The sequence below is a fragment of the Takifugu rubripes genome, unplaced genomic scaffold, assembly GCF_901000725.2.
Source record: "Takifugu rubripes unplaced genomic scaffold, fTakRub1.2, whole genome shotgun sequence".
Lineage (NCBI taxonomy): Eukaryota > Metazoa > Chordata > Actinopteri > Tetraodontiformes > Tetraodontidae > Takifugu > Takifugu rubripes.
The window spans coordinates 465764-489635 of NW_021821636.1; the positions used below are offsets into that span (position 1 = coordinate 465764).

The 23872-nt window shown below is 46.9% G+C and overlaps 3 protein-coding genes across 7 annotated transcripts; 1 reads left to right on the forward strand and 2 right to left on the reverse strand.

Moving 5' to 3' along the window:
- Nucleotides 1-2604: 2604 nt before the first annotated feature.
- On the reverse strand, nt 2605-6314 carry LOC115248475 (uncharacterized). Of its 5 annotated transcripts, none has more exons than XM_029832237.1 (6): nt 5585-6314; nt 5086-5129; nt 4853-4918; nt 4663-4725; nt 3688-3979; nt 2606-3615 (listed from the first exon to the last, which is right to left on the reverse strand). In XM_029832237.1, the coding sequence occupies exons 2-6, from the start codon at nt 5095-5097 to the stop codon at nt 3104-3106; spliced, it is 945 nt and encodes a 314-aa protein (XP_029688097.1). In that variant the 5' UTR covers nt 5098-5129; nt 5585-6314; the 3' UTR covers nt 2606-3103. The 5 variants fall into 5 exon arrangements, with proteins under 5 accessions (XP_029688094.1, XP_029688097.1, XP_029688096.1 ...); XM_029832236.1 differs by having other exon boundaries at nt 5557-6314; XM_029832235.1 differs by having other exon boundaries at nt 6013-6313.
- A 2919-nt stretch (nt 6315-9233) lies between these two features.
- On the reverse strand, nt 9234-19332 carry LOC101078908 (DNA topoisomerase III alpha). Its single transcript, XM_029832196.1, has 21 exons — nt 19150-19332; nt 18920-19060; nt 18683-18742; nt 18510-18583; nt 18363-18438; nt 18142-18250; nt 17834-17977; nt 17503-17673; nt 17322-17422; nt 16412-16486; nt 16159-16241; nt 15841-16051; nt 15379-15564; nt 15172-15301; nt 13926-14039; nt 13678-13843; nt 13458-13604; nt 13135-13257; nt 11062-11726; nt 10079-10247; nt 9234-9333 (listed from the first exon to the last, which is right to left on the reverse strand). Exons 2-21 carry the CDS (start codon nt 19022-19024, stop codon nt 9234-9236), a joined length of 3009 nt encoding a protein of 1002 aa, XP_029688056.1. The 5' UTR covers nt 19025-19060; nt 19150-19332.
- A 283-nt stretch (nt 19333-19615) lies between these two features.
- Nucleotides 19616-23444, forward strand: LOC115248466 (guanine nucleotide exchange protein smcr8a-like). Its single transcript, XM_029832218.1, is given in 9 exon segments — nt 19616-20583; nt 20586-20765; nt 20768-20810; nt 21042-21278; nt 21374-21505; nt 21507-21771; nt 21774-22720; nt 22933-23252; nt 23255-23444. Coding segments are annotated over 9 exon segments (2634 nt in total). The 5' UTR covers nt 19616-20210; the 3' UTR covers nt 23392-23444.
- The last annotated feature ends 428 nt before the right edge of the window (nt 23445-23872 follow it).

A 23872-nucleotide genomic window follows, 5' to 3' on the forward strand; every position in this document is an offset into this window, starting at 1 on the left:
AGGCGTCCCGATCACCTGCGTGGGACGTCGCCCGTGCTGGACTTTACCCTCACAAACATGCAAACCCTCTCCCTTGAACGCCTGCGCACTCCTTCCTTCAAAGACGTTTATTTTGGAGCACTGGAGCCTCGGGGAGGGGAGCTGCACACCTGTGTGCCTGTAACATTTTCAGTTCCAGGGCTGGGATGTTGAATCTTGGGTGGGGTGGGCATTTTAGTGTTTTTAGAATTCTACTGGGTTTTTGTTTTGAGTAAACGGAGGATTTCAATCCAAATGAACTGTGTTGCACAGAAATGAGGAAAAAGGAGGAGACGCGAGCAGTTATTTTTCCTCTTTCAGCCTCGACCCCTTTGCTGCTTCCCGTGGACTTAAAGCCCCCGACCTTCCAACTCTTTCTCTTTCTCTGGTGTAATTTGTTTTCCCGCCCCTCCCAAACTTCATCATCCTCATCTTTCTGCTCAGAACTTTGGAAGTTTAATTTAATTTTTTTTTACTGTACAAAGGAAACAAACTGTGGACTCGAATACTTTTTTTTAAGTAATAAAATACAAATTACCAACAGTGCTGTGTTATAAATCTTTATTTAGCCTTGTTTGTTCCATATGGTAACGTGCTGTAAAAACAAAATATAACTTGAAGGCACTGACCTGCTGCCTCTGGTTTTGTAGTGCTGTCAATAACAATACTTTTGCTAGTCAAAGCTAATAAGGCGATCTAAGACCAGAAGCCACAAATAATCTAGGCTGAATCAATACCTCTGCACGTAGGTTCTCACTCATTACAGAAAAGCAGTAATAATAGTATTTTTCAAAGGCATGGTGTTAATGTTTGATTCTTGTTAGTGCAGGTGATGACTTCAGTTTTAAACTGAGTGGAGAAAAAAAACAATGGAAGATCTCCATCGTGATTATGAAAGTATTGGCAGGTAAATATGAATTGTTTTTGTAATGACCCGTTTAACCGCCAGAGGGCGCTGTGCGCCACCTTATTCCGTAGCTGAATTAAAGCAGTTATCTTGCCTTTTGATGTGCTATCATAAATAATCGTTTGTATAGTTGCTTTCAAAATGCGCTCATCAATAGGAAATCTTTTAAAACAATGCACACTGATATGAAGGTATATTAATGGTTAGAATTTGGCATGTCCCGGCCGTATTTAGATGAACGCACTTTTGGAAAATATTCATTTACTTATTTATTCTATTCCAGTTTACTGGAATAACTTAATTCCTGCTGATGTTAGTCCTGATTCGTAAGAACGTATAACAGATTTTAGATATTTTTGAAAGACACAAACGAAGACGGAGGTTTTTTGTTTTGTTTTTTAATCTTATGAGCCTCATTTGTTAGTGTTTTATAGCCGAAGCGGGAACGTTTCCAGTGTCATATCGGGATGACTAAAGGCTCCAGAGCTGCACTCAACTAAAACGATGATTCAGAGGTTATAAACTTGCGCCTGATGACGTCATTTACAGGAATTAGTATTTCCTGGGACCAGCCCGCCCTCTAGCGGCGACACGTGACACTGCGTTACAACGTGGATGTGTATTTTAACTGAAAAAGGAGCTGAAGAGACACAAAAACGTCAAATTCAGGACACAAGGCTTGTGTTATATGCAAAATAGAAAACCTTTTACCACCAATATCTAATTTCTTATTTTAGTGATGACATGTATTGTTTTTGTGTGAAAATTCGGTTTTTCTATCTAAAGTTGGTGTAAGAAATGCCTGATAGTCATATAAATATGCCCCAAACATGACTTATTTTCACAATATTTATTGGAAATGCAATAAAAAATAATTCTTAAAGAGAAGACATGAGTGACAGTTAATCTCCGTCAAATACGTATTCTAACATAAGTGACATGAGTTAGTTTAGCTTATATTTGTGACATGCAATAAATATCTCACTAGCTTCTAATTTACAGTTTTCTCCTTTTGCCCATTACCTTACAGAGCGTTACAGCAGACATCACCTCTTTTTAAATGCACAAAGGCTAGGGGGGGGGACAAAACCAAAACAGAGGACTATCAATTGGTTATACAAAAATAGAACCAGCTTTTGTACATGAAAAAGAGAAGAACAGACAGACGGCAAACAAGTTAATTTCTTTTTTTGTGTGCATCCATCTTTCTTAAAATGCAGAACTACATCTAAGCGTCAGGCAGTAGTTTTTGCTCTTTGTTTTACTTCTTTTGTGACAGAAATAAACCGCTTTCAGCAAACCACAGGACAGGGCTTTGTGCATGTGTCGCACAAGACAGACAGACAGACAGGCAGACAGACAGACAGGCAGACAGACAGACAGACAGACAGACAGGCAGACAGACAGGCAGGCAGACAGACAGACAGGCAGGCAGGCAGACAGACAGGCAGACAGACAGGCAGGCAGACAGACAGACAGGCAGGCAGGCAGACAGACAGGCAGACAGACAGACAGACAGACAGACAGACAGACAGACAGACAGACAGGCAGACAGGCAGGCAGGCAGGCAGACAGACAGACAGGCAGACAGACAGGCAGGCAGGCAGACAGACAGGCAGGCAGGCAGGCAGGCAGGCAGACAGACAGACAGACAGACAGACAGACAGGCAGACAGACAGGCAGACAGACAGACAGGCAGGCAGACAGGCAGGCAGACAGGCAGACAGACAGACAGACAGGCAGGCAGGCAGGCAGGCAGACAGGCAGACAGGCAGAGCATGCAGTGATCTCTGTGACGATATCAAAGTACAGTATAAGAACATTATTGTTACAAAACAGTGTTTGTAAGAAAAGGAGTGACTGAGACGATCTCCTTAAAATGGATCCGAGTGAGATGTCTGTCTGGAAAGCACTGAGGACGCCTGAAAAGGTGGAAGTAGTCATGTGGTTTAGGAGCGCTGTCTCACCCCCGTCACCCCCGTCACCCCCCCCCCTTCAGTGGACAGTGATGCATGATCTGAGCAGGTTAGTAGGACCTGTACAAAAAGCCACGATTATAAAATTACCACTCACATTTGATGTAAAGGCAATGTCATCCGTGATCCCCGACATGTGGAATCATGCTATATGAACAGAGTGGCGGCTCTAACGGCGGTTCTGTGGCTCCGCCCCCATCGCTCAACACCCGTTGAAGAATCCTTCAGCCGTTGTAGCTTCTTTAAAAGTCACCGTCAGCGAGTTGATGGTCACATTGGTGGTGATCACCTTCCCAGGGTACTTTGCCGCCACCTGAGAAGTCAGACGGCGCTCTTTTGCCGCGTCCCCCCCCGCTTCCTTGGCGGCCACGCAGACGGAGTCGCCCGGCATCTCGCCGCACCCTGACACGCACACTATGACGGAGACGGCCTTGCTCTGGCAGACGGCGGGATGCTGGGCGGCCTCTGTGCCCCCCTGCAGGCCCTGCAGGACCCAGCAGGACCTCTCGCACGCCGTCCCAGTGTCCCCCGGTCCCACCTCAGCGGCGAAGGCGTCTTCCTTTGATTGCTCACACGCGAGTGTCTGTGTCTGTCCCGGCGTTCCTGTGCACGATCCGTCGGTCCAAGTCCCTGTGCTTTCCGTGTCGTCCACCGTCTCCTCGTCCATGTCCTCTTGCTGCCTGAAGGCTGGAGGGCTGCATTTTGATTGGCCGTCTGGGGAGAAAAACCAAGTTAGCAGCCCCGAGAGGTCAAAGGTGCCAGAAAAAAGGGGCGTGGCTGACTGACCATATAAGACGTCTTCATTTTTGTTGGACTCCTGTTTGTCTTCTTCGCTGGTGGCGACCCAGTCTTCTTCCAGGGACTTCTTTTTCCTCAGTGGACAGATGGTTCTGTGAGAGGGCCCCTCTGGACCTCGTTTGGATGCCCTCTGCCTGTTCTTCCTCCAGAGGGGGCGGCGGAACATGCCGGCCCGCTCCCCCTGGTCAATATCTGTGCTCATTGCCCGGGTGAGGGAGAGACGCAGGCGGGGACGGGGCTTCTCCTTGTGGGAGCTGCGGAGGTCCATGGCGAAGAGGTTCTGTGAGGAAAAAGCACATTTTTAACCCTAAACCCACAGAACACACAAAAATCCAAGCATGACTACCCCCTGGTGGTGGGCTCCAGCGTAACAACACCCCCCCCCCCCCCCACTAACACTGTTTTAGACCCAACTTTTCTATATTCTTTAAATATTTCGAAACCCTTTGATTTACAACTGAAATCTGCAGTCTGGTTTCAGAATAAGGGACAGGACAGGGGCCCCCAGGGGGTCCGGGGCCGCGATCTCTGCAGATTATGTTGCAGTGTTGTTATTGATCCACATGAATCTCTGCTTTGGCTACAGAAGGCGTTATTTAACCAGCAGAACCAGTTTTCAGAGGATCTGAGGGATTTGACGAGGCAGAAAGATTCCGCCCGACCAAATGTGAAGATCTACGCTGTTGGGTTTATAGAATCTAGGTTGCTATAGAAACAATGACGTTCCAAAACAAAGGATTCACACTTCTACCCCAGGCTCATTCAAAGTGACTGTACTCATCGTAAACATTCAAGTGAATTAAAATAACATTTTTCCACTTGACCAACTTTAATTTTGTACTTAATACGTCAGAAGATGATCAACAGTAGAACAAAAGCACTAAATCTTCTGTCAAACTTTTGAAAGGTGATTCCATCTCAATTTAACTGATATCAAATGCTTAAAAAAAGAAAGGCCGATACCCGCAGGACGAGCTTCCTGGGTCTGAGACCTTTCCTACGATAGGCCAGAGCTCTTATCTTCTCCTGACTGAGAGAGAAGCACAGACACAGAGGAGAGAGAGAGGGAGGGGGAGAGAGGGGGGGGGGGGGTGAGTGAGCAGAAACTGACAGAAGCTTGATCAAAGTAGGAAAACTCATCTGGAGAACTCACTTCTGCTCGTAAGCCAAGACAAGCTGTGGGTCCAAAATATTGTCCTCCGGTTCCCAAGTACTGTACCTGCACACACACACACACACACACACACACCACACAGATCAAATCCCTCTGTCCGTCCGTGCTGGCGTGCGTGCGTGCGTCCACAGGACCGTTCGCCTCTCACTATATAGTGGACAGGAGTGCATGGAGGGGTGAGGCCACTGAGCCATGACTCAATGCTTACTCACTTTGGGGGCCATCCCTGCCACTTCAGCAGATACTCCACATTACCCTGAGGAGACAGAGCAGAGGAGGGGCTCAGTGGTGGCGGGAGGGGCGGGGGGGGGGCACAGTGTGAGGGCATATTTCTCCCTTTTTTCTTTCCGAATGATGACGTCAGTTGCAGCTAAAATGACAGCAGATCCACCCCCATTTATTTATTTATTTATTTATTTTTATATATACCCCTTCTCCCCGGTCACGACCCGAGGTGCGTGCACATGGCCACGCGAGCCGGTCCGGGTCAAGCACGGGCTTTGGCACGGATAGGTGGGGCCACGAGAACATGTAAACAACGCGGGTGTTGCGCAACGTTATCGCGGCCGCTCCGAGTTGGAAAAATAAACCCGCCCGGAGAACAAACTTACCTTTAGAGCACTCGCACCTATAGTCTAAACTTTCCAGCAGCACGCTGCATCGGAACGAACATGGGAGCCTACCTGTGCGCGCGCCGCTTCCACTACGCACCTTTAATTCCAGGATTTTCTCCACTCCGGGTCACCGTTACGTAGCAGCCAGCGGTATTACGCAGCACTTTGAGGCAAGGAGCCGCTGGTGGAACTCAAAACAAGTGCGCAGCTGCCCCGTGCGCGTCTCTCAGATACACACACGCCTCCTTTTCCCATTTTACTGGGACTGCGTAGCCTCTCCTCCGTGGCGCAGCGGGCTGCACCGGGAGGCTGCGGAGCCGCGAGACGCCACAGAAGTTTGATGGCAACAAACATTGTGGGCGCGTGTCTGTCGCTGGTGGCCTGATGGGGAAACTGCGTACCCTAGTTTCGGTGCGCCATGAGGACGGAGATGCGCGAGCTCCGCCGAGACGGGTGAACGCAGACGGAGACAAGTTGCGGAAAACGGCGGGAGGCGGATAAAGTTCCACGAAGCGGCCGTCTTACCTTCCTCACTCTCTTCTTGGTGATTGACTCGACCGCGAACACTTGGTCCCCTATGGATGACAGCTCCATCGCCACGCGCTGCTGCGACACGGGACGGCTCCGCGCTGTGGTTGTCCAACAGCTGTTTAATAGTGTGCGTTTTGCTGATGAAGAGCGGAGGAAATCCCGCGGAGAGTCGCCCCAGACACTCGCTCCGGCGGCGGACACTTGTTTCGAGGCTGCTCCGCTCTCCTCTCCAAACTCCAGCCTCCTTCCTCGCTCACTTTTTAAAATGTGCGACACATCAACACCGGACACCGCGCTGCTTTAAGTCGGGCGCGCCCCCTTTCAGTGGCGTACGGCCGAGCCCCCAACGTACGTGCCGGGCCGTCGGGGACGCGCACGCAAATTGGAGCAGAGTGCAAAAGAGGGACGGGGGAGGAGGAGGAGGAGGAGGAGGAGGAGGAGGAGGAGGAGGGTCAGAGCGACAAGGTTACAAGGAGTCAGGAAGGTAACGAGTGCAGGTGATGAGCGAATCAAAGCGGGGGAAAATTAATTCTTCTCGCCCTCCTCGAGAAAATTCTAAAGTTTTTAAGCAGCTCCTCACCAGTAGAAACTCAAAGCTTGAAGGATTCCTTTAGTAATTCACAATATTCTCACCTTATAAACGAGAACGTGCAGTCATTGAACAAGAAATAACACACACCAGCCTTTAAATGCAATCTGCTGGCATGTGGATTTATTTATTTACATTCTTACTATCAAATAGTGCAGAATTTCTATTCCCAACTACCCTCTTGTTAAAAGAGGTCTTATTTTCTCTAAATCAATTCCACACCATCACTTTGTTAGATGTTATGCCTATTAAAGAATTTGATTGTCGAACATTTTCGCGTTTAGAGTGACGTGTTGGTTTAGTGCACTCACAGCTTCATTCAGCAGAAAAGTGTGAAACGTTCCACTCCTTTAGTTACAATACCCTATAACATAAGTTTCAAATCTGACCACTTTATTCACGAAACCTGATAAACTATGTTGGGCAACACCGAATGCAGCTTTTACACAGCCAGCAAGTTGGTTTTTTTTATGTAACTGTAACTAATCCGATTGGAATCTGCAATGAAAATGAAGGCTTTGCGTCATTCTCTGATAGAAATGTTGACCCCTGTGTTGGCGTTTAATCCAAATATGGATCTAAACATCTAAACTCTGCAAGTCTTTACATCCAGAATGCCAAGTGTTGCATAGAAAACACGGAAAACGATCACAGTGATGATAATAGCTGCAGATGTGTTGAGCCAACATTAAAAAAGAAGAAGAAAAAAGCAGGACGTGCACGTCCAGTGATCACAGACACGAACCTCCAAAAACCAAACAAGAATATATATGAATAAGTAACTCAGCTCCCATGGGTACGGCTCCTCAAGTTATACAACTGCTGTGGAAAAAAGGGCCCGGAGCCAATTTCCTCTTGTCTCTCATCGGAATCAGAAGCCGGATCAGTTTACAGTTAAAAAAAAAAACTGTCACCACACGCGTGCACACACGCACGTATAGTACACAGCCTCCCTGCACCTGGAACACTGAACACTTGCATCACTTACGGGCACCGGGTGTCATGGCAACTGTTTCTATGACGACAGCTGAAAAGCGGGATGATGGTGATGAGACAGCAGGAAGAAGTGATGAAGAGCTCTGGGCTAAAGAGCGATGCACCGGCACTGACCCCACCTTTGACCCCACTTTGACCCGCGATCAGCTCAGTCACACAATCCCATAATCATCATGTTCTGATGATGAATGACGGAAACGGACCACAGTGGCGAGTTGCATCAAAACACATCGGGCCTCCCGCTAATATATAGAAATGCATATATGCACCGTGCACAGTGTAGACGTGGACAGGACCTGTGCACGTTTCACATAAGCGCCACTTTATTGAAAACAGGAAGAAAATTCACCGTTTGCAAAACGATCCCATTTTTGTTTCAACCCTCGCGGAATCTGCGCGCTAATTACAAAACAATCACAGGACGCAGATTAGCTTTGAAAACTGGCGTCATCAAATCGACCCCTGGGTTGTGACGTCATCGCCAGGCATAAATCCCCCCCCCCGCTCCAGGAGGAAGCCAGCGCTTGGGTAAATACGTTCATTGGTCAAATTTGAAGACTTTCCCTTCACCATATGGTATAGATTCCCTGTCCATAACGCACAGTTGCGGGGATCCAGGCGTCGATGATTGTGCGGTTCAGAGTTTGGAACCTTTTCCGCTCCCCCTGCAGAACTTCCCGGAGCGATCTTAACCCAACAGTGGCTCAGTGTTGTTCTGGTACACAGCGGGGGGGTCATCTGCTGCAATTTAAGAAAGAAACACGGCTATCACATGACTTGATATCTGCCCGGATACTCCCGGAGCCGAGGATGGAGCGGCGAGAACAGGCGAGCGGGACGGATCCGAGCGCACTCCCGCCCACAGGAGTGACTCACCGGTGAGTCACGGAACGTGACGGTAAAACCGCCGCGGTTTCTCTGGAATATCAGGGGAAAAAAACAATGTAACTTATATCTTTATGCCGGGAAGCCACGCCTTTCTCGTTTAGACCCCCCTCTGCCCCTTTGCCCCTGGGGGCTGAATAAAAACACAGGCCGTTTTCGGGAACATGAAGAGTTTAAACTCCCCAACTTCGTCGAGGCGTCTCGCCCGTGAGCATATGGTGGCAACATTGTTGGTGCAACCCTCAACACTGGGCATCAGTCAGAAAAGAACACCGTGCACTCCTGTTTCCATCCCATCCCAGAAGAACACGCTGGTTGTTGTGGAATGTTTATGATGCCCTTTAAAAGAAATGCTGCGTGAATTTTAAAATAAATAAGTCACTGAAAACATCTGGAACCAGTCTGCATCGCTTTACTTTCATTTTTGGTTCTGTTTTCTACAACTTATCTCTCTAAAAAGCAGCGGACACTCCTCAACCCTGAGCCAGTAGGTGGACAGCAACAGCCTGAACTGATGGAATTCTGGAAGTGTGAACAGCAGGAAGAAAAAGATTAAATCACGTTCCGAGTTTCAGAAGCATTTCAACCATTAAAAGGTCACAAACCCGCTTCCATAGTTACTCCAGTTATTCCATCTATGCACGTTCTGTGATCGTTGAACATCTGTATTTGCTATAGCTTTAGTTTTTGGCTCAAATATGACTGTGATTGTCTGTGAATGTCAGCAGAACTGGTGACTTTTCACTTATGCATGACCCCCCCCACCAACACCCTGCAGCCGTTTCCCAACGCAATTTACACCTTCCGGTGTGATGACGTGTCCCCCGAAGTTGACAGAGGGATGTCTGAGAGAGTGAGAATCCAGATGTGAATCCAGGGATACGAGAGCGGCAATCAAAGATGTTCCAAACCGGTGAAGAGAAGATTGCTGCTACAGATGCAAACGTATGTCGCAAAAGTGGCGTCACAATGTCCACAGTTGCTTCTGGTCTGGAGCCGCCGTGTGTTTCACTTTTGTTTGCTTGCGCGAGCTGCGTGAAAACTCAAAATAAAACCAAAAGTAGTGGAATAAAGAGGGATTTAGGGTGAAGTCCACCCACAGCCGAACCAAAAATCCCACATGGTCCTTTGTGCCGATCAAAACAACAAGCGTTGTAGCTGTTTACAGCACATTTGTGTTTATTTCCATTAAAATCAACAGGAACAAAATCTCTAGAAAAAACCTGCTAATACACAATATAAAAAGTTTAGATTTTAAGACAACTATCTACAAATGGGGGATTTATTATCGTTGCTTCAAGTACCAGAGTGTAGTCAGTTCACCTGGAGATGCATTTGCCAGTATTTGGCAGCTCTGCTGGCACCGAGTCCAATAAACGCTTTTATCAGAGGATTCTGAGAATCACTGGGCCTCCAGCTTTTACATTCAGGCTACAGCAGCTTTTTTCCCCCCTCAAGTGTCTCTTTGTAGCTTTTTTCCTGGATTCAAGGCTATAAAACCAGCTTAAGGCTGAAGCGCAGTTCTCTGCTGAGATGTTTTGGGGGTGGATGCTCAGAAATGTAGAAATGTCAACTCCACAGAATACATACGTCATCGCTGGGGGGCAGGTGGGCACGAGTGTGTCCTGGGGTGTGGCAGATGCCACACGTGCGCGGCCTCTTGGCAGCGGGGGGTTTGTCGGCGTGGTGGCAGCTCCTGTTATTCTTCTCGCCTGTCTCCCCCCGTTTCCACCGCCGTTATATCCGCCATCAAAGGCACCCTGACCGGGCGAAAAGAAGCCCACATGTCAGTTAGGCACATCTCTGGATAAAAAGCACGTTTTTCACCTTCCCGCATACAATAAGACTGACGTCGTTCAAGGTCTCAGTGGGAGTGGTTCCTGAGTCGTGGACAGCTTCTTTCCATCATTATGAACTCGGTGTGCTTTAAACTGCAACTAAAACTCGTGCTAAACCACTGCCAATTATTTAATATCAACAAGACAGAAACAGGACTGTGAAAATGAACCACTTTTTCTGTCTGTAGTGACGTGAACGTTTTAGTGAACGCAGAGCGAGAGAAGCCGTCGAATAAGTGTTTCAGAGGAGTACGAGCACCGCTGCTGTTGGAACAGTCCCTTATTGTTGGAAATTAAAGGCAACGACATCCCAAATCTAATTCTGTCCAACCAAAATCCCTCACTGATCTATTTTTAATACAATCAGAATGATGGACCCTTTTAACTCAATGTAAAGTTGCTTTTGACTGAACCTACAGAGAAACAAAGAGACTCAAACTACAAGAGGATATGCTAACATGACAGCGCTAACCGTCAAACATCTGAACGTGCTGGATATTCTTCATCTATGTTTAGTTTAGTTAGCATGAGGATTTAAACTCATCACCTATTTGAGCTGATGCTAATTGGAATGTCAACTCATTTAGCTATGCATTAACGATGACAAGACAAGAGAAGAAGGTAATTCTTGGGCTCAATAAAGTTATTTTCCCACATCTCTGAAAACAATTTGAATACAAAAGTGCATATATGTATATACATACATACATATGTATGTAAGGACGTAAGACAAACCTGAGGGAGGTGTGTTTTCATCCGCCCACTGGAAGAAGCCACACTGCTGCTCTCTTGATTTCCCGCAGGTGTGGAACATCCTTCCTTTGTTGGGACCATCCTTCTGCACCGTGCGCATCACTGCTGTCTCATTACAGTGACACATGGTTTGTCCCGCGTTTGCAGAGTTGACTGTGGTCCTGGGAGGCTGGGAGACCTGCAGAGGTGCGCCCCAGCTCTGCGATGCCCCCTGCTGACCTGGCTGATCGGCCCACAGGAAGAAACCGCATGTCCCGCCATTGCATTTGTAGAACTGGCGTCCTTGGTTTGGACCATCTTTGCGCACGGTCAAGAGGAGCGCCTGCTGCCCACAGTTACACACGATGGTGTTACTGTCGGAGCTGGCGCTGACGCTGAGAGCTCGCGGCGGAGGTTGTGGCTGCGGCACCACGGTGGGGACAGGGGGCAGGGAAGGGCGAGCGTTGGAACTTGGGGCTCTTGGTGGTGGTGGAGCTGGTGGATGAGGCCCATCTCCTCTCCCTCCGCCGCTCCCTCCAGATCCCCCTGCTCTGAGGTATTTCAGGTCCAGCACCTCTCTGAGCGTCTCATCACATCCGCCGATGCAGCCAACAAACTCTAAAGGCATCATGGGAGGGAGGCTTCCTCGACGGAACTTGAGTTTCAACCTGACCGGCGGAGGACACACAAAAGACACACGGTAAGGTGATTAACATCAGCGTGTGTGACGGAGATCAGCCAACAACCACAGCAGGAGCCGCCACTGCTGATTATGCTTTAAGGAATATTTGGTTCTGAACACTGTGTTAGACGGAAAGAGAAGAGCGAATCCGCTGAGGTTAGATGATGTCCAAGGAAAAGTGTAAACCCAGGAAAAATGTCCCAGGAATGTGAAAAGTGGGGGTAAAGCTGTAGGTTGTGTTATTACTCTGTATTCCTGCACTGCAAAGAACTAAAAGCAGCACAATTTCTCAAAGAAAAACTTGGTGCAAGATCAAATATTTCTGGTTCCAACACTTACAAAAAGCTGGTAAATCACCAGAGGGTTTGTTAAAAGCCTCCCAAACAAGAAACATTTGCTGAATTTATCACACGTCTCCAAGTGTTTTCAAATGGATTAATTCAAGAGTGAAATCATCAATTTGATATTTAATTTGCGAGTGTCCCAGGTCTCTGACAGCACTTTTCTTTTGTAAGACTTGGGGGGGGGGGGGGGTCACTGGGTAAGAGTTGGGGCCAGGTCACCAGTTTCTCACAGCGCTGACGCACAGATAAACACCTCAAACCTACGCCCACGTGCAGGTCACACTCATCAACCGGGCTCCTGTGCATTTTGATGGCCCCCAATCATCAAATGTAAAACAAAGTGAAGCGTGGTTGACCCAAGACGGTAAATACTGACAGCATCAGAAGTGTGAAGGTGAACGATAAAGTCAGACTCTTAATGAGCACAAACATCTGCTGCCAACAGCCTGTGAAATTATCCAACATGCTGAAACCGCCGGGTGCTACTTGATTAAAAAAAAAAAACACAACAGTGATGTAAGTGTTGTAGTTCATCCTCCAGCGCAGTATCACAGTGGTCGCCGTGGCAACCGATGCTGGTGTGGAGCACTCTGGCTCGATGCTGGCGAGCGTGCCCTATATTGGATTGAGCCGAGGCACGTGCTCAAGGGGTTAACGCCCACTTGTGTAAACAAGAATTTGGAGAAGTTTCTCTCAGCGCCGAGGCCACCGAGAGCTCCGTCGGCTGCAGCCTCCATCAGCTTCCTTCAGCTCCAACAAGTGATGAAGAGGATGCGTTTGAACCTGAACCCATCTCCCCAGCAACCTTTTTAACACTCTTTTCATCTTCTGATCACAGCTTTTTCAAGGTCAACAGCTCCTCCTTCTTGAATCACAGCACGAACACAGTGTGAATCGTTTTTTTCCTTTAGAACCTCGAACAACAAACAACAGCTCAAAATTACCCGGCGATATCAGTTAAGTTTTTTGCTCACCGCCCACATGTTTTAGGTTTCAGCTTCTGCAAAGTGGAAATAAATGCGGCTCAACATAGAATTTATTCTTACGCACATGTGAACAGGAGCTGGCCGACAGGTGGGACAGATGGACTGGTCTCTGCTGACCTCCAGCACCATGTCAGGGAACCAAACAGCGGTCTTGCAGGCTGGGTAGCCCACACAGGTTAGATATTTACTGCAGGTGGAAGGAGAGGAGAGGAGGAGCGACGTTACAAGTGCCAGCACGTGTGTATGAGGCAGCTACAGGTTGCTGATGTTACTATGCAAAATGAAACCTGAAATTAATTCACGACACGATAAAATAGCTCAATGAAGGTATGAATATCTGCAGGCATATATCTCTGATTCACTGGGATCATGCAAGTCTCTCCTCACCCATTTCCTTCCCTTTTCTTCTTCAGGACCATGTCCCGCCCACAGTGGGGACACTTCCTGATGGGCAGGGGGATCTCCATGTCCTGCTGTTGTTCCTCTGGGATCTCCTGAGCTGCGCCCAGATAGGGTGACAGCGCTTCATCTAACCTGAGGAAACAGTAGAAAAAGACCGTCGTCGTGGTCAAACAGCAACCAGCCTGCGGTGCGGATATTCACCCACTTCTTTGCCTTGTGGACCGACTCGATGAAGACAGTCTTGTATTTCTGGATGTGGTGCTGCAGCACGCTCCATTTGTCCTTCCTGCCCTCAGACACAAGCTTCAGGTCTGCCTCCAGCTCAGCCCGCAAGTTAGGCTTGGACATCTCATAACCCATGGAGTTGTAACCTAAACAAATATGGTTGAAAAGCTGCATCACCAAACGTTCGCTGCTCCAGCTCATCTGGTGCAGGTATGCATCTGTGCGTACCTTCCACGAGCCCCATGCCCAGTTCTCCAGGTAGGAATCTCTGGTCAGATGTCAAGCCTACATACATTCGACTCTTGATGGTCTCAATGTGCTCTGCATGGGTTGCATCCGTGCCTGTAACGCAGCCACGTTCAATATCGATCAGCTTGTATTTGACACCAGTTGTTCTTGAAAAAACCTGACGTGTGATAACAGGATCAATGAAATCAGAAATAGAGCAGCTGTTCTTATACATACTAATTCTTGAAGAATATATACATTCATGTAAATCAACCCACAGATATCTGTGAGCCATCAGCTCATCAGTCAAATGCTTTGATTATGGGGTGAATGACAGCTATTGTATGGGGCAGTAATGCTTCATGCTTGTTCTGATTCAACACTAAACAATGCTTGTTTTTGTTTTAGGTCCTCACATTTTCTAGTTCTCTAACTTTTCTGTCATTCTCACATCTTATAGGATACCTGCGTTAGCATGCTGGGCAGTATGAAAAAGCCTGTTGCTAGATGAGTAAATAACAACTATTTTTGGGAGAAAACAAATTATTTACACACCAGCAGTGAGCACAGGTGACAGCAGTGGGGATTGAGTCTCTTGCTTGGGGATTTGAACCAGCAACTCTCTGGTTATAAGACCAACTTCTAACCCTCTGAGCCACGAGAAAAAGAACTGATAACAGAGCTCAGGGACTGGATTGGAGCAAATGAAACCCTGATCCAGACCACTCAAGACCTCAGACAGGACTGAAGGGTGATCGTCCAAGACAAAGTGTCCAAACACACAGGCCAGACAACGCAGTAGTGTCTTAGAGACGACTGTAGATGTCTTTCAGTGGACCAGCCAGCCTCCTGGCCTAAACCCAGCCAGACATCTCTGGAGGGACCTGAAAATGTCTGTCCACTGACGGTCCCTGTCCAACCTGACAGAGGTGGAGAGGAGCTGTCGGACTGTCCCCTCATCCGGGTGTATGACGGTTTGTCATCAAACCCCAGACGACTGGAGGCTGTAACCTTTGCCAAAGGTGCTTCAACCAAGTACGGAGGAAGAGTCTGAATATTCACGTCAACGTAATGTTTTGGATTCACTTATTAAAATTCAAAAAAACCTTTCAAATAGTCCATTTGGAGTAATGAACGTGGATTTTGTAACACAAGTTTTCAGGACCTTTCAATTTTGTGACGGTTTCTAAAACTTTCCAAACGCAATATTTTTCTGCAGGTAAAAAAGAAAGCGACTGCACTTCACCGATGCCGTGCTTCTCCATTAATGCTATCAGGTCAGCTTCAGTAAGCAGCTGCGGAGGACTCGTCTGTCCATCCACCATCTCGATAGCTGTGGGCTGGAACTGGGAGCCTTGCTCGTACACTGGAATCAGCTAACAGGCAGAGGCACGCATAAGACAGACTATCTTAATATATAATATCAACACTCTTACACACACAGTCACACAACCTTTGTAGTCCATCTGTCATACGGGTAAACATCAAGGTAGTTCCTTGCGGTGATCATGAGTCCTGATGTTGAAAATTTCTCCTGGGCGATGTCTACGTCCACCACCGTTTCCTGCCCCAAAGCATCCTGGGATACACAGGCCAGGAAGTGCCGCACAATAAACTCGTACAAACGCCCTTCATTGCCCTGGACATAAAAAACACAAACAGTCACAATATTTGCTTCCAATTTCTGGTATGTGGGCATTGATGGATGGTCATAATAAGTTTATATTTTCACTTAAAGATGTGGAAAACAACATATTGGGATCTGAAGCTCTAAAATTCATTCGAAACATACAAGCAACTAAAATAATTAAACATCTGAGGTTAGTATGGATAAGTGTAGCTGACCAATAAGGATGAACACTAAGTGTTGTGAATGAACATGAAACAAAATGACCCTTGTTTGTCACAGACGTACTTGTAATGAACTGCTGTGCTTGGTGGGGTGTATGGGGGGGTGGGCTTGGTCAGATTTCTTGCCCTGTCGTGGGTTGGGGCCCCCAGGCTGCTCTAGTACCCTCTGTGCAAATGCCCCCCATACGGAGCTTTGTGTCTGCTCCTCCACCAGGGGTCCGAGGGCCAGGTTCGGGGGGAAAATGTTGGTCTCAGTACGAGGGTAGCTGATGAAGCTGAGCAAAGAGGCGGATAAAACAAGTCGTCATGACAGCAGTGATCACTTGCATATGCCACGTCTGAAAGGATAAAGAATTCTAATATCTTATAAGTACAAACTCACCCTCGCGTATAGAGTTTTTCTGCAATTTTCATGGTCTCTTTGGCACTTATTCTCAGCTTACGAGATGCCAGTTTTTCCATCTCCTGTTGACATAAAAGTGGAGGAGCGTTCAGAACAGAAGACGAGGTGTGATTACAATGAAAAACCACGTTAAAACGGACAAAACGCTTCTGACAGAAAAACTAGTACTTTTAACAGATGTGTTTTGTGGTGCAGCGGGTTCATGTGCGGCTGTTTCACTTTAGATACTTACCACGGTGTCCAACGGCAGCGGTCTCCATTTGCTCTTTGGTTTGCTGGTTACTGAGGTGACTGTTGCTATGGGATCCTGGAAATGAATGATAATTCTCTCACTCAATGCTCTCTCACCCAGTCTTTTTGCAAGTGAATCTCAACTTGTTTCATTTTACAAAACATTCATCCAGCTTAATGGACACTGGGAAGCAACAACAGCGTACAGTGATGCTGCCCCACTGAGCTTAATGGAAAGCAACAACAGCACAGTTAGATTCAGGGATTGACCTCCGGCAATGTTTTTTTTCGGTCACTCTCATCATTGTTCTTTTCTCATAGAGAAATAATAATCTGTTTAGTCAGACTAATTCGCTGTAGCAGGACTGTCCTAAAATAAAGTGTGGGCAGGACCTGGACTGCAGGACACACATTCATGCCACTATGTTTATGAAACGCATTGTTCAACAGGGGGCAGTAAAGCACTAGTTTTATTTTGTGTGTGTGTGTGGGGGGGGGGGGCTTTTTAACACTTTTGGCTTCACGCATTCTGTGTTTTAGTTCCTGTCAGTGCAGAAAGGTGTGAGTAGAGGTTGAGAGACTATAACAAGAAACTGATGCTGCTGTCTCATGCATCTTAATGCTTAAAACATGTGAACTGATTGTATATTCATATATTCAACGAGACTCTACTTTAAATATTGTACAAATAACACAAAAAAAAATATAGAAGCTTTGAAATGTTATTTCCATTTAGTTTTTCTGAGAAGAATCTCTTCAGTTGTAGTTTTTACCACAACACAGAGAAGAGATTCTCTTTGATCAGCACATTAGTGGACTTATCAAGATCTAAGATAACATTTTAATGCACAATTAGATGTATTAAATATATATGGACAGTTGGCTACACCTCTAAATCACAAATACTGTACCTCCATGCAAATCTGGTAGAGCACCAGGCAAGCTGTGTGGTTGAAGAGACGATTTCTTTTCCAACTAAATTCAACAGTGTCCTCCTCTACCTCATGAAGCACTGAGACAAAGAACAGTGGAAAGGGGAGGTGAGGGTTGGGTTGAAAACCAGAGTGTTTCTCTGTGTGTTGAAGTTCATACCTTTAATCTTATAGAATGTCTCAGGTATGAAAGACTGGATGGCTTTAAAGCGCTCCACCACGAAACCCAAAGTAGGAAACTGACAGCTGCCATAGGAGATCAGTTGATTGGCCAGAGACTCTGGAAAGATCTTCTGCAGGCGGAGTGTCTGGAATCGAGTAAAAGACGCACCTGTCCAAAAATGAGAAAAGCAGAGCAGGTGGAAACACAATAACAATTCATAGGGCACAAATATCTTCACGTCCAACAAAAATTCACATAACCTCTCCTACTGTGAACAGTTAATAGTTTTATATTGTATTATATATTATATTTAGATGAGTGACTGTACCTATCCTCAAGTCCAGCTCCTGACGAACATCGACAGCATCACTGACTTTAGAATCTGGCTCTGATAGAGTGTCACAAGCTCTCCGAATAGAGTTGGGGGTGATTTCAGAAAACTTTGCACGAAGGACCTGTATGTTGGGCTTAACTGAAAGGATACGTGATATTAAGGATTCATTTGTGCCAAAAATACCAATAAAGCATGAAAATTCTGCAGGTAGATTGATATGAACATGTTTCCCATACAATAATGCACAAACGACTACAATAACCCAATGCGCTAGAAAAATCACAAGGCATAAGATGGCACACCTGCTTTGCAGACATCTATGATTTCAAAGCCAATATTTTCCCCCTCTCTGTCACAGTCGGTCCAGATGATTAACAGCTGACACTGCTTCACCTCTTTCTCAAGTGTCCGCTACAAAAGGAGAGAAGGATCAGCTAAATAAAGTGCTTCAACTAAAGCGCAAGAGGAAAAAATGACATGACAAGTGCGCAAGTTTCCAGGTGAACGCGGATGCAAAACACACCTTGATTTGTACCATGTTTTCTGGACAATACTTCTCTACCTCTGCGTCAAATAAAAGAACAGGACTGCAGCTGTGCCTGTGGAGAGAAAAGCCCGATGAGTACACAACTGAAGATGAATAGGAGAAACATTTCCTGTAATCACTCACCATTTCTGAAAGGGTGTTTTGAACTCCAGCCCTAGTAGGTGGCCTGACACTGATGTCATTAGGACTGTCACATTCTAGAGTACAATTAGAGACAATAAGAGAGTAATTAAACCAAAGGAAGGTAGAGATAAGAAATAAAGATGCATGAGTTTTGATAATAGTCATGTACATACCTGACCAAAGAGATGGTATTCGTACTCGTAGATCTTATTAAACTTTGACATCCCTTCTCTCTAAATAGGAACAGATGTCGTTTAGTCCCAGGGAAAACAGTCAAATCAAAAATTCTCTCATGAATACAACTGGCACGAAGCAGCTGGTTTTGGTACAGACTATTTACATTGCTTAATATGTCATTACCTACATTTTTACCAAATCTTCAAGTACTTTATATTGTTTGACAGACGTACCCTCCTGAATCTGCCATTGGACATGATATCTGAAATGCCTTTGGCTGCATCGTTCTTCTCCGCCACACAGAGGACCCGTTTGATCTGGGCTCGGTTCCGGATCATGTCCGCCGGTTGCGCTTTGTCGGGACACCCGACGCTCTGCAGCGCACAGGAACACCTCCGTTTGACCCCAATTCCCAGTATTCCCGATCCCAAGACAGATCTTCTGAGCAAGTGCACTAGCATACCGAGTTGCACTCATATATAGTAGCTTTTACTCCACTTAGCGTTGACGCTTCGTTCAGCCTGGTCAGTTAGCATGTTAGCTCAAACTATGGTGTCAGAGCCATAAAAGTTGTAAAGAGGCCTAAAAGGTTGTCACTGGCCTAGTGAATCCACGTGAAATAACTCAACAAGGGAACAACTCGTTAAACAGTGACATTAGTGAAATTTCAAATTAAATGTGAAAGAAATGGTTCTATTGTCAGTAACGAAACCAATAGCTCTATTTACAAATTCCCCGCCCGCCTGTCAAATGCTGCCGTAATCAGTGTCGTAACACTGTCGTAAAATTTAAACAAGCTCAAATCAGATTCAGATTCATTTGTGGGAAAATTACATGCGAGCAAATGAATAATTTTCATCATGATGTAGTCATCACAGACAAAACACCAACGCGTTAAGTACTTATTTTTTCATGGAATTCCTGTAGAGGAGGAGGATCCGTCACCTGATCTGACTACGTCCAGCTGGGAAAACATGGCGTCTGTCATTGGATGGGAAGCTACATGTCACACTTCTGTCTGTTTCACGGCGTTGCACTCGTACCGATGTACAGCTTTTTAGACCAGAATAGGATAACGTGATGGACACTACCTACAAGGACGCAAAAAGAGGAAGACGGTGGTTCCATTTTACATTTTTTCTCCTTCTCTGCACGGCATGAATGGTCTGATGTCTGCCCGAACCGTATCGGCGCGATTCCTTTTGTTAGCCGGTTTGTATCTCCACTTATGTGGCTACAGTTATTCTAATTTTTAAATCTTCCCCTAAAAGCACGGGTTGTCATTGGGCTGTCATTGAAACATTCTTGAGATATAATCAGATTGTTTTGACTGGTTCTTATTGAATAGCTGCATCCTTTTCAGAGTTACATCACCTGTAACTCTTTATTGAAATGTGTGCTGCAAAATAGACACTCGAAATTTATTTTAAACGGCTTCCCACTAATGCAGTGATCGACAACTGATGTTGATGGTTGTGCTGCACTGTGCATTGTGCTGCTCATGCCTCTCTCAACATCACCACTATGATAGGATCACCTGATGTGGTGGCACTCACTAAAGAGGATGAGTATTTAGTGACAGATCCAGACCCCTGGGTTCTGCCCAAGGAGTTCAACATCCCCCTCCATCCACAGAATGACCTCAATCCCTGGGCAAAAACCTCATATGCCAAGTTCACCAAAGACTTCATCCTCATCTCAGAGTTCTCTGAGCAGGTGGGCCCTCAGCCTCTCCTCACTATTCCCGATGACCCCAAAGTCTGTGGCACCTTCGACCTCAATTACTTCTCCCTGCGCATCATGTCAGTGGACTACCAGGCTTCATTTGTGGGGCACCCACCTGGCACCGGCTACCCAAGGCTCAGCTTTGTGGAGGACTCCAGGGTGGTGCTGGGTGACTCAAGGAGGGGGCCTTTGCCTATGTCCATCATCTTACACTTTACGACCTGGAGGCGAGGGGCTTCGTGCGACCGTTCTGCATGGCATATGTCTCAGCGGACGAGAGGAAGATCATGCTTCAGTTTCAGGAGCTGTCCCTCCGCTTCTCGCAGGCCTCTGAGTGTCTGAAGGCTGGAAACAGGAGGCATTCGCTAAAGAACTCCAGCGGAAGCTCCGGGACCTTGAGTAAGAACGACATTACAACCTGTGATTATCAATAAATGTTTAGAATTATTTTCTCACCTGTCAGCACTTGTTAGTAACATCAAGTGAATTAAAATGTAGATGTGAAGCCTGCCTTGTTTCTCGCTGTAATGCTGGTGACACGATAGTAAGCGTTATTCAATGGACAGATTTTTGCCAGTGGCGTGAAGTCGTCCGACCTCAGATGTATCAGTAACTGTTTTCTGTCTGCAGATACACACACTCCGTGCTGCAGAGGGAGGAAGGCCTGCAGAGAGAGGCGGGGCCTCGGTGTGTATATTCCGCTCATGCTGTGGAAAAGGCCAATGAGCTCGCAAACGTGGAAAAGAGCATCTATGAACACAGGGACCTGTTGAGGCAGATCAGCTCCTACCATCAACGTCCTCGCCGAGATCCTCATGCTGTCACCTGCCAAAAGTGCATCACGGAGTGCTTGAACGAATGCGAGGAGCTGTTAAACAAATACGGCAAGCTTGCCAGCCTCTTTACCTGTGGCGCCAATGAGAGGCGGGGTGAGGACGGAGAGGTGAACGGGGGGATGAAAGAGAGGAAGGGTGCGAGGAGGAAGATGAAGCCGTCAAGCGACGGCCGTCCTACACGCCACAATTGATCAAAGCCAAATCAGCAAAGTGTTTTGACAAGCGTCTGAAGACTCTTCAAGAGCTGTGTGACGATACTTTACAAGGCCACTATAGACCTCCTGCAGGAGACAGAGAAGGTTTTTAGAGGGGATCTGAGCAATCTTCACACGCGTCGGCTGGAGAGGGATCTTTGTCGGAAACAGAACCCAACCAATTTTCTGTTTGAGGAGAATCTCGATGCTGATGAGGATGAAGTGGGAAGACTGAGACCCCTCTGTGCTGTGAACCATGCTGTACATAATGACGAACTCTCAAATCCTCCCCCTACTGTGGTACTTAAAGACCTTGATGCTAAAGAGCCTTCAGATCTCCTAGGGCTGGTGGAGAGCCATCTAGAATCTTCTCTTCGGACCAGACTCCAGAAACCCAAGAGAGCTCAGAAGAAACAAAAGGAAGTTTCAGTAGTGAAAAGAGTGGGAAATACCAGGCAGAAAAACAACAGGATTTGGCATCTGAAGCTCCCGATTCTGACCCCAGCCACGATCTTAACACCGACCCAGACAGGGAGACCAGCAGTGAAGAGATTGACACCACTAATGGGGATGATGAGGGTGACCAGACACCTGTGTCTTTGCTGGAAGTGGTGTCTGAGCTGGAGGACACTGACACTGCAACTGATGACATTTGTGTCGTGCAGTCCGATATGTTGGTTCCTATAGACACAGCTTGTTGTATGGCCCAAGAAAGTCTCCTTTACGAAGCTTCAGCACCAGAGATGCCTCACCATCTTCAAAGCTCCCATCTTCAACGCTCTGCTGATCAGGTAGTCAACCAGGAGCCCCAGTCCCTGCTTCCACTGCCAGATGAGTATGCGGTGGGCTATCCTCCCTCAGAAAGTGTCACCACCAATGGGTTGGAGCTTCCCGTAGGAATGCATGGAGATACTGTTTCCCGCAGCTCAGCGGAGGATGGGTCAGACTGTACCATGAGTGTGTCCATAGGGACAGGTCAGGCTGCCTCAACTCTTGGTTATGGAGGTTCCAGGACCATGTGTCACAGGAAGAAGGTGGGCCAAGGAGCCTTGAGGTTTGTGCGGCAGTATCCCTTTGCTATGCAAGCGATTTGGTGTCTACTGAGTGGTCGCAGCCTGGTTGTGCTCGGGGCCGACGAAGGTCGCGTCCGCCGGCTGGTAGCTGCTCTGGCCCTCTTTGTGCCTGCTCCTGGGAAATGTGGAGAGAGGGTCCAACCGTGGCTATCCTGCCCCATCACCCTTACTGACCTTCAGAGATGGAAACTAATAGGACTACAAAGGTATTTACTATCTCCTGCAAAATTATTGTTGTAAGACATTTTGCAGCGTCGTCTGCATTTAGGTGTAAAACCTCCTGCTTGTAGTTGCCAAACAAAGACACCAAACGATTGCTTACGCTTAACGTTCAGAAACCACAACAGAGAATCAAACATAACCTTTGATGATCTTGATCTTTGATGGTATTAATATTAATGTCACTCTCTTCTCACAGAGTAGCCTCTCCTCTGGGCGCTAGTGTGCTTTACTCACTGTCCCGCTACAGTCGCTACATCTCCATCCTGGACGCTGATCAGAAGACCCTGCGCTGTCCACCATATTGTGGACAGCTGCTCGCCAACATTGCAGACCATCGCACTTTCATCCGTCGTGGCTCCACCTACTTCCTGCACTTGCAGAGCACTCTCTGCCGCCTGGCAGCCAAGGCCTTCCTCTACACCTTCACTCACCACCTCCACTTGCCAGTCAGCTCCACGGAGGGCCCCGAGGCGGTGGAGGGCCGACGCCGCTGCTTCCTGCAGGATCAGCTGGGCCTGGGGAGGAGGACAGACAGATAGTGCTGTATCTCAGCCAGCTCATCACTCGCCACTACCTACAGCCAGACGCTGGGACCACAACAGCATCGGCTCCGTTTAGTTTTGACTACACCAGCAGCATTTTTTACAAAATCTAATTCTGGTTGGAGGAGACCACGTTTTAGCTAAAATCAAATACTTTTGTTTCAGTAGAAAAAACCTTTAATGGGATGTTACAGCCTGTTCCAACTTGTACTGTGGACCAAACTGAGATGGGCTCGAGACATTTGTGTTTGCATTTAAGCAGAGGGGAAAAGTTACAAGAATATGTTTTAGTGTCAGTTCCATGTTTGGGCCATGTTGTTAGCAAACTCTCCGGCTGAGAACTGAACAGCTTCTCAGCCGTGATATCAGCTAAATTATATGTAAATCCAGAAATACTGTTACAGCTGTTTTTTTCCTCTGTACAAATGTCTCTCGCAACCTCTGTGGAATCCCTTCACAGCCATTCAGAATTGTTACAGCTGGTTTTGTAACAACCTTCTCTCTCTAGAAGTTTATATCATCCAGCGGCCAAAAAAGGCTGCTGGATGAGTCAAAACTTTTATTTTTGCATTAACAAAGGAATGTGTTCTCTTC